The 8,915-nt window shown below is 67.6% G+C and overlaps 2 protein-coding genes across 2 annotated transcripts in view; both read left to right on the forward strand.

Moving 5' to 3' along the window:
* Positions 1-1,360: 1,360 nt before the first annotated feature.
* Positions 1,361-5,227, forward strand: AMSG_11261 (uncharacterized protein; the record flags this gene model as incomplete). The annotated part of the gene is made up of 3 exons (XM_013897346.1): positions 1,361-1,375; positions 1,416-1,581; positions 1,697-5,227. The coding sequence occupies 3 exons, from the start codon at positions 1,361-1,363 to the stop codon at positions 5,170-5,172; spliced, it is 3,657 nt and encodes a 1,218-aa protein (XP_013752800.1). The 3' UTR covers positions 5,173-5,227.
* A 721-nt stretch (positions 5,228-5,948) lies between these two features.
* Positions 5,949-8,915, forward strand: part of AMSG_12433 (uncharacterized protein) — a gene marked incomplete at its 5' end in the record, with an annotated part of 6,275 nt that continues 3,308 nt past the window's right edge. Inside the window, 2 exons of the mRNA XM_013897369.1 lie at positions 5,949-6,026; positions 6,260-8,819. Coding sequence (XP_013752823.1) covers positions 5,949-6,026; positions 6,260-8,819 — 2,638 coding nt within the window. The remainder of the gene's footprint in view (positions 6,027-6,259; positions 8,820-8,915) is intronic.

Below are 8,915 nucleotides of genomic sequence, written 5' to 3' on the forward strand. Positions count from 1 at the left end.
ATAGGCCGCCCGAGCCAGGCGAGCCAAACCACGACCTTTGTCGGACGCCCAAGCCAAGCAAGCCAAACCACGACCTATTATAGGCCGCCCGAGCCAAGCAAGCCAAACCACGACCTATTATAGGCCGCCCAAGCCAAGCAAGCCAAACCACGACCTATTATAGGCCGCCCGAGCCAGGCGAGCCAAACCACGACCTATTATAGGCCGCCCGAGCCAGGCGAGCCAAACCACGACCTTTGTCGGACGCCCAAGCCAAGCAAGCCAAACCACGACCTATTATAGGCCGCCCGAGCCAAGCAAGCCAAACCACGACCTATTATAGGCCGCCCAAGCCAAGCAAGCCAAACCACGACCTATTATAGGCCGCCCGAGCCAGGCGAGCCAAACCACGACCTATTATAGGCCGCCCAAGCCAGGCGAGCCAAACCACGACCTATTATAGGCCGCCCGAGCCAGGCGAGCCAAACCACGACCTATTATAGGCCGCCCAAGCCAGGCGAGCCAAACCACGACCTATTATAGGCCGCCCAAGCCAGGCGAGCCAAACCACGACCTTTGTCGGCCGCCCAAGCCAGGCGAGCCAAACCACGACCTATTATAGGCCGCCCAAGCCAGGCGAGCCAAACCACGACCTTTTTTCGGCCGCCCAAGCCAGGCGAGCCAAACCACGACCTTTGTCGGCCGCCCAAGCCAGGCGAGCCAAACCACGACCTATTATAGGCCGCCCAAGCCAGGCGAGCCAAACCACGACCTTTGTCGGCCGCCCAAGCCAGGCGAGCCAAACCACGACCTATTATAGGCCGCCCGAGCCAGGCGAGCCAAACCACGACCTTTGTCGGCCGCCCAAGCCAGGCGAGCCAAACCACGACCTATTATAGGCCGCCCAAGCCAGGCGAGCCAAACCACGACCTTTTTTCGGCCGCCCGAACCGGGACCGAAATCCGCCCAAAAACAGCGGAACACTCCCCAAGAGCGAGGGCACACACAGGCAGAGACTGAGGCATTCGACGGGCACGGTGAGGCACACTTGTCGCCAGCGGGGGAAGCGAGGCGAGAGGGTGTTCTGTAGAGAGCGGGGCAACAGGAAGAGGGAGGAGGGGAGAGGGGGAGAGAAGGGGGGGGGGGGGGGATATGCTTGAGAGACTACCTGTGGAGGTGCTGCAGTACATGGCGTACATGGGTGTGCTGAGCGGGAAGGAGTTCATCAACCTCTGCTGTGTCTCTACCACCATCCATCATCGTCTCCTTGCCCGTCCGCTCCCACGTGCCATTGCCCTCGCTTCATTGGCGTCGCCCATCTCTCTCATGTTCCATGCCGAATGGCATGCCCTTCGCATTCTCGAGAAGCGCTCCCGCATCAATGCCTTTCGCAGAGGTCTTCGCCCACGCCTTCATGGCTATCCTCGCCTCATCAGCTCTCTGCCGCACGCCCTGCTGACTGCCATGGCCCACCGCCCGACAAGGTCGTCGTCATCATCATCATCGTCATCGTCATCATTATCATCGTCATCGTCATCATTGTCATCGTCATCGTCATCGTCATCGTCATCGTCATCGTCATCGTCATCGGCCGTGGCACTCGTCCTGGGTGACAATGCCATCCTTGGCCACACGTGCCTGGCGTTGGCTCTCATCGCAAAGGCTGGCACTGGCCATGAGGGCGATCACTGGCTGGCCCTGGTGCGGATGCTGGCAGAGTACGGCAAGTCCGTAAAGGTCGCCCCGCCTACCGCTCTGCTGCCGGCGAGTCTTACGCTTGATCCGGTCGTCGCCACCCTGGCCTGGCGAACGGTACCACTGGCGGCGGTGGCGGCGGTGCGCAAGTCTGACTCGGCGGTTAGTCTTGTGCTTGATCTGCTGCCTGGCCTGCTGCAGGCAGAGCGCGATGTGGTGGCCGAGGCGGCGGCAGTGGCCGACAACACCAAGGTGATCTCACGGGTGGTCACGACCGACAACGCCAGGCGGGTGTTTCTGCTGGCGGCCAAGGCCGGCGCGGTCTTGGTCGTCCGCCGCATGCTCGACGACGCAACCGGCGACGCCGAGTGGGCCGACGGCAGCGTGCTTGTCGACATTGCCCGCGCCGGACACACCAAGGTCATCGACGCCCTTGTCTCCGAGTCGCGGTTCCGCGTCGAGCGGTTTGGTGCGGCGGCGACAGCCGCCGCCATCCGCGCCGGCCACGCCAGCATCGTCTCGCTGCTCCTCACCACCGCCCGCGGGCCCATTGACCGCGCCCTCTTCACCCGCGCCTACCTCGCCGCCGCTGCAGCCGGTCACACCGCCGTCGTCCGCCAGGTACTCCACTTCCGCATCGTGAATCCGAGCGCCAAGGACAACGAGGCCATCGTCTCTGCGGCGGCGGGTGGTCATCTCGAAATTGTCAAGCTCCTCGCGGCACACAAGGCGATCAACGTGGCAGCGAGCAAGTGCCGCGCGCTCCGGAGCGCTGCTGCCCTCAACAAGACCGCCTCCGTCTTCAAGTTCCTTCTCTACCACGAGTCGGCGGACCTCTCCCTTGCCAAGTCGATCCTCGCGCACGCGGTCAAGCACGGCAGCGACGCCATCCTGCGCATCCTAATTGGCCACCCCGACGTCCAACTTGGATACATCGACCTCCGCGACGCCTGTCTCGCCGCCGCCCGTGCCAACCAGCCGGGCGCCCTCATCGCCCTCCTGTCACACGCCGAGATCCCGGGCGCACAGATGCGCGCCTTCTTTGCTGCCGCCGAGGCTGGCGCCGCCGACGTCCTCACCGCCCTCCTCGCCCGGCCTCACTCGCCGCAAGTGGCTACCGAGGCGCTGGCGGTGGCGGTGGCGGTGGGCGTCTCGCAGCTCGCTGCCGCCCGTGCCCTCCTCGCCGAGCCGGACCTCGACCTGGCGCCGTTGCAGGCCAAGGTGGTGGCGGTAGCGGTCGAGGCCGGCGACGATGCCCTCTGCCAGGCGCTCGTCGCGCACCCGCAGTTTGATCCGACCACTGGCCCGATCCTGCAGCAGATTGCCTCGTCCCGCAAGCCGCTGCTCGGTGCGCTGGCTGATCTCCTGCGCCATCCAGCGTGCGACGTACGGCCGGCGTCGAGCAAGCTCGTCCAGCTTGCGGTGGAGAGTGGGCGCCTCGACGTGGTCGGCGTCCTCCTGCGCGACGAGCGGATAGACGTGACTATGGCCCGGTACGCGCCGTTCAAGATGGTCATCAACACATGGAGCGTGGCGCTGTTCAAGGTGCTGCTTGCGCGGCGTGATGTGTCGCCGGCCGCGCTCGACAACTACGCGGTGTGCGCGTGCGCCGAACGCGGGCTTGTCGAGCTCGTCAGCCTCCTTCTCGACGACGGGCGGGTGGACGCCGGCGCGCGGCAAAACCTCCCGATCCGTGCTGCGGCGAGTGGCGGATACACGGCGGTGGTGGAGCGGCTGCTGAGGGCACCGGGCGTCGATCCGGCGGCCATCGACAACTTTGCGCTGAGGAAGGCCGTCGCCCGCGGCCACGCCGACACGGCGCTGCTCCTTCTTGCCTCGCCACGCGTCAAACCGAGCCTGGAGGTGGCGGCGCTGGCGCTGCGGCTAGCAGCCGATGCCGGCGAGGACCGCCTCGTTGCGCAGCTCATCAGCATCCCGGGCATCGACGTGACGGCCAGCGACAACGCGGCGCTAGTTGCAGCGCTGGCGGGCAATCATGCAGAGGTAGTGCGGCTGCTGCTGTCTGCGCCTGGGAGCGCGCCTGGCGCGATAGGCACCGAGGCGGTGATCACGGCAGCACGGGCCGGGTGGACGCCGCTGCTCAAGGTGCTGCTCGCCGACGGGCGGTGCGACCCGACAACGCAGGACGGCGCGGCGCTGGTGGGTGCGGCGAGGGCCGGGCGGACGCCTGCAGTGGTAGCGCTGCTGGAGGACGGGCGGGTGGATGTGGCGGCGGTGTCGGGCGCGCTGATGGCGGCGGCGGTGACCAAGCCTGTCATGCTGGCGGCGGTCCTGGCGCATCCGGCCATCGATCCCGGAGTGGCGAACAACGCGGCGGTGAAGACAGCGGCGGCGGGCGAGTACCTCGGCTCGTTGGCGCTGCTCCTCGCCCACGCCAAGGTTGATCCGGGCGTCGACGACAATGCGCCGCTGCGACGGAGCGCCAAGGCCGGCGCGTACTCTGTGGTGGAGATGCTGGCGGCCGACGAGCGGGTGGATCCTGCGGCGGGCAACCACGCGGTGCTGCGGCAGGCGGTGCGCCAGTACGACGTGCGGCTCTTTGCCATTGTCACCGCCTCGCCGCGCTTTGATCCCTGCGCCAATCGCGGCGGCCTGCTGTACCACTTGCTCCGTATGGGCGCCGCCGCCGACCATCTTGTCGACCAGATCATCGCGATGCCGCCGCACGCGGTCGACTACACCTCGCCAGACAACCGGACGCTTGTCACCGCTGCCGCCAAGGGAAAGCTGGCTGTGGTGGAGGCATGCGTGGCGGCGGCCGATGTCGATCCGGCGGTGCCGGGCAACGCCGCCATCACCGCAGCCGCCCGCGGCGGACACATCGACGTTGTCCGCTTGCTCTTTGCTCAACAGTCGGTCGTCGACGCCGCCAAGGCCGAAACCGACTTTGCCACCCTGAACACTGCCACAGCCGCCCAGGCGTCGAACACGGGCCTGGTTGGGGGCATCTGCGGCATTGTCCATGCGCTCAACCACGCCCTCGGCATCCAGCCCCTCTCGCAGCCGTACCACGAGCACATGCGCCCGGAGCTCTACCACTACATCGAGCGTGAGGTCGGCACGTCCGAGGCGGACGAGGCTCCCGTGGCAATGGATGTTGTCGTTGTCGATGACACGGCTGTGGCCGCCGTCCGGGACGAGAGCTCGGACTGGAACCTCTGCAGCCTCGCGGCGAAGCCCGGCACGCCGGTCACGGTCATGGTCCCGTACGCCCGCCCGCTGCTGGACTCGTCGTCCAGCGAGCCGGCAGAGGAGGAGGAGGAGGAGGAGGAGGAGGAAGAAGAAGAGTCGAGGTCCGAAGAGGACGCGATGGTGGACGAGGAAGAGGTGGCGAGGATGGCGATAGACGCGATGCAGACGCTGCAGATGACCACGGCGCAGCTCGCGCAGCTCGCGCAGGAGAGGCAGACGCAGCAGGCGAGGCGACGGGCCAGCCGCGGATCGGTTGATGTCGTGGATCTCCTCACCCCACCGTAAATGGGAGTCCACATGCACTCCACGTGCATATGGTTTGGTAAAAACTGCTGCTGCAGTGCGAGCACATCCCCTCATCCCTCGCCAGCTGCGAGTGTGCGCCGGACGCGCGACGGGTTGAGAGCCTCCCGTGGTCAACAGAGCCGTTTTGCCGCACCCAGCTTGCATCCAGATAGCGTCCACAAGCCTCTCTACATGATCATTAGCCTCTTGGCCATCTAGCCCCGTTATCGCCCAAGATGGCTCTCAGCGTCGACGACCAAGTCCGACGTGGCCTCCGCGTTTGCTGATCACAGGTTTGGCGGCCGAGTGAACGGCAAATTGTTCCGCTGAGAAGGAAATCCTGCAACCGACCCACGGCGCAACGGCTGCGGCGGAAGACTGGGACGAGCTGTGGGTGGCACAGCTCACTCGGTCGATCGATCGGACGGTATTGTTGACGGAGAGATGGGCAATCGGTCGACGCGACAGCGGAGCAATCCACACACATGGCATCGCGAGCTGCTCACGCGATACGCAGACGTTGAGCAGGCGCACATCCTCCCTCCGCTCCCTCTTCCTTTGTCATCGTATGCCAAGGTCGACATCACGCCCATGTGCGCCCTCGGCCATCTCGCCGGGTGCTCTCTCGCCGGCCGAGCCGATGCCGATGATGACCATGGTGGCGGCGATGACCATGGTGGGGGTGCTCATAATGGTGGTGGCGATCATGGTGGCGATCATGGCGATCATGGCGATCATGCGGGGATCATGGCGATCATGGCGATCATGCGGGGATCATGGCGATCATGGTGGTGATCATGGCGATCATGGCGATCATGGTGGTGATCATGGCGATCATGGCGATCATGGTCGCCGTGCCCATGCCCATGCCCATGCCCATACCCATGCCCATACACCCCCGCCCATGCCCCTGCCCTTCTCCATGGGCATCCTCCCTGATCTGCCGCTCCCTCCCTCCGCCGACGCCGCCGCCGCCGGCTCTGCTCCCGCTCCGTCCGCCCATGGAGGGCATGGAAGGCATGGAGAGCATGGGCATGGGGGGGACGGGGGGCATGGGCATGGTGGTCGTGGTCATGGGCGTGCCGAGGCCGAGGCCGAGTCGAGCATGTGTTCCATGGACGGCACGGGCATGGGCATGGGCATGGGTATGGGTATGGACGGCACGGACATGGGCATGGGCATGGGCATGGGCATGGACGGCACGGACACGGACATGGGCATGGGCATGGGCATGGGCATGGGCATGGGCATGGGCATGGGCATGGGCATGGGTCTGGAGGGGACGGACACGGGCATCATGGCGGACACGCCCACGGACACGGCCACCATGCCCAACAACCCCTCCCCTCCCCCTCCCCCGCCCCCGCCCCCGCTCCTCCTCCCCCTCTCCCACCCCTTGGCCACCACCGCCTCCATCACCGGCGGCAAGGGCTCGGCCCTCGCCTCTCTCTCTTCCCTCGGCCTGTGCCTCCCTCCCACCGCCATCATCCCCACCTCGGCCTTCTGCTCCGCCCGCCCGCCCTCCCACCGCTCGCTGCCCTCTGCCTGGTCCGTCCCGCCCGCCCTCATCGCTGCCGTCCTCTCCTGGGCCGATGCCTCTCTCGCCGACGCCTCCACCGTCCTCGCCTTCCGCTCCTCGGCCACAAACGAGGACGGGTCGACGTCGTCGCTCGCCGGCGTTGCTGCCTCGGTCCTCGGCGTCCGCCGCGAGCCTGCCGCCATTGCCGCCGCCATCGCATCCGTCTGGGCCTCGCTCCCTCTCCCCAGCAGCGACGACGAGAACGACAGCGAGGCCATGGCCGTCGTCGTCCAGGCACTCATCTCGCCGCGCGCCGCGGGCGTTCTCTTCACCACACACCCGATGACCGGCGACGAGCGCGTCATGGTCATCGAGGCCGTCTGGGGCCTCGGCGAGTCGCTCGTCTCCGGATCCGCTTCGGCCGCCTCGTACGCCTTTGCCTGGCCCACCGCCGAGCTCATCCCCACTCCGCCCACCTGGTCGCAGGCGACCAAGGTGGTGTGGGCCGGGCCTCATGCTCCGCCAGCGCCCGACGGTGGCGCCACCGTCACCGTCCCGCTACCGCCGGCCGAGCTCGCGTCGCCTCCGCTCGGCACCGCCGCCGATGCCGACATCGCCGTTCTCGGAGCTCTTGCCCAGCTCGGCCTCACCATCGCCTCGCACGCCGGCCTCCCGCAGGACATCGAGTGGGCGCTCACTCACCACGGCGAGCTTGTCGTCCTCCAGGCCCGCCCCATCACCGCCCTCAACATCGACCTGCCGCGCCTGGCCGGCACCTCGTGGGCCTCGGGCTTTACCCGCAAGTCGTGGCTCTCCATGTCGCTCACCTCAGCCGCCGGCTTCTACGCCGCCACCGTCCAGTCGGCCGTCACCGACCTCCCGCCCATCGCCGCCTTTGCCACCCCGGTCTTTGGCGTCCTCTACATCAACCGCATGCACATCATGGTGTTTGACGACGAGCGCCGCGCATCGCCGGCCTTTGTCCGCGCCCGTGACTCGGGCCTCCTCGCCGCCCGCGCCACCGCCCTCACCGCACACATCAACACAGAGATCCTCCCGCGCCTCTGGCCGCTCCTTCCCCGCCTTGATGCCCTCACCGTCCCTGCCCTCGCCACGCTCCTCCGCGCCCTTCTCGCTGAACGCATCGAGCTCGCCTACCACTCGTTCACCACCGGCTCCATCGCCCGCGACCTCCATCGCTCGCTCGACAGCTCTCTTGCTGGGCACGACTTTGACCGTGGCGTCCACGCCGGCGCAGGCGCCGTCACCCGTTCCCTCGCCACCCTCGTCGCATCCCTTGATCCGTCCGCCCGTGCCGCCTACGCCGCCGCCGCCTCGCCCGCCGCCCTCCTTGCCATCGTCGACGTGCCGACCCGCGACGCGCTTGCCGCCTGGATCGGCGAGTTCTTCTGGCTCTCCGAGCACGACGAGGACATTGCCGCCACCGACCGCTGGGCCGACGACATCACCACGCCGCTCTCGCTCTTCATCGCCGCTTGCGCCGCCCCGCCGCCTCCTCCTCCCGCCTCGTCGTCTGCTTGTGCATCCTCGCCACCGCCCGCCCCGCCGCTCGCCCTCCTCCGCGCCTACCTCCACGCCAAGGAGGAGGTCCACATCACATACTGCCGGCTCAACTACGCGCTCCGCCACATGCTCGACGCTCTGGGCGCCCGCCTCGAGCTCAACCTCCACCACCTCGACATCTTCACCCTCTTCCCACTCCTCGACGCGCCGACCTGCCGCCGATCCCTCGCCGAGGCCCGCGCCACCGCCTCTCTTCACGCCACCATCAAGGCCATGTTTGCCCGCTTCACACCGCCGCCCTCCATCGTCGGCGCCACCCGCGCCGCTGCCACTCCGCCGCCCCGCGCCGCCATCGGCTCGGACATGATCTCCGGCCGCGGCGTGTCTGCCGGCCGCGCCATCGGCCGTGCCTTTGTCGCCCACGACCTCGCCTCCGCCATCGCTGGCCTCCGTGCCGGCGACATCCTCGTCACCCGCGCCACCAGCCCCGCCTGGGCCGTCGTCTTCCCCAAGCTCGCCGGCCTCGTCACTGAAGTCGGCTCGGCCCTGAGTCACGGCGCCGTCGTCGCCCGCGAGCTGGGTCTCCCGGCCGTCGCAGGCGTCCGTCGCGCCGTCGACCGCATCTCGGCCGAGCTCGCCTCCACCCCGCGCCCCGGCCCACTCATGCTCGAGATCGACGGCCTCCACGGCACCATCGTCG

Source organism: Thecamonas trahens (genome assembly GCF_000142905.1).
Source record: "Thecamonas trahens ATCC 50062 unplaced genomic scaffold supercont1.74, whole genome shotgun sequence".
Lineage (NCBI taxonomy): Eukaryota > Apusomonadida > Apusomonadidae > Thecamonas > Thecamonas trahens.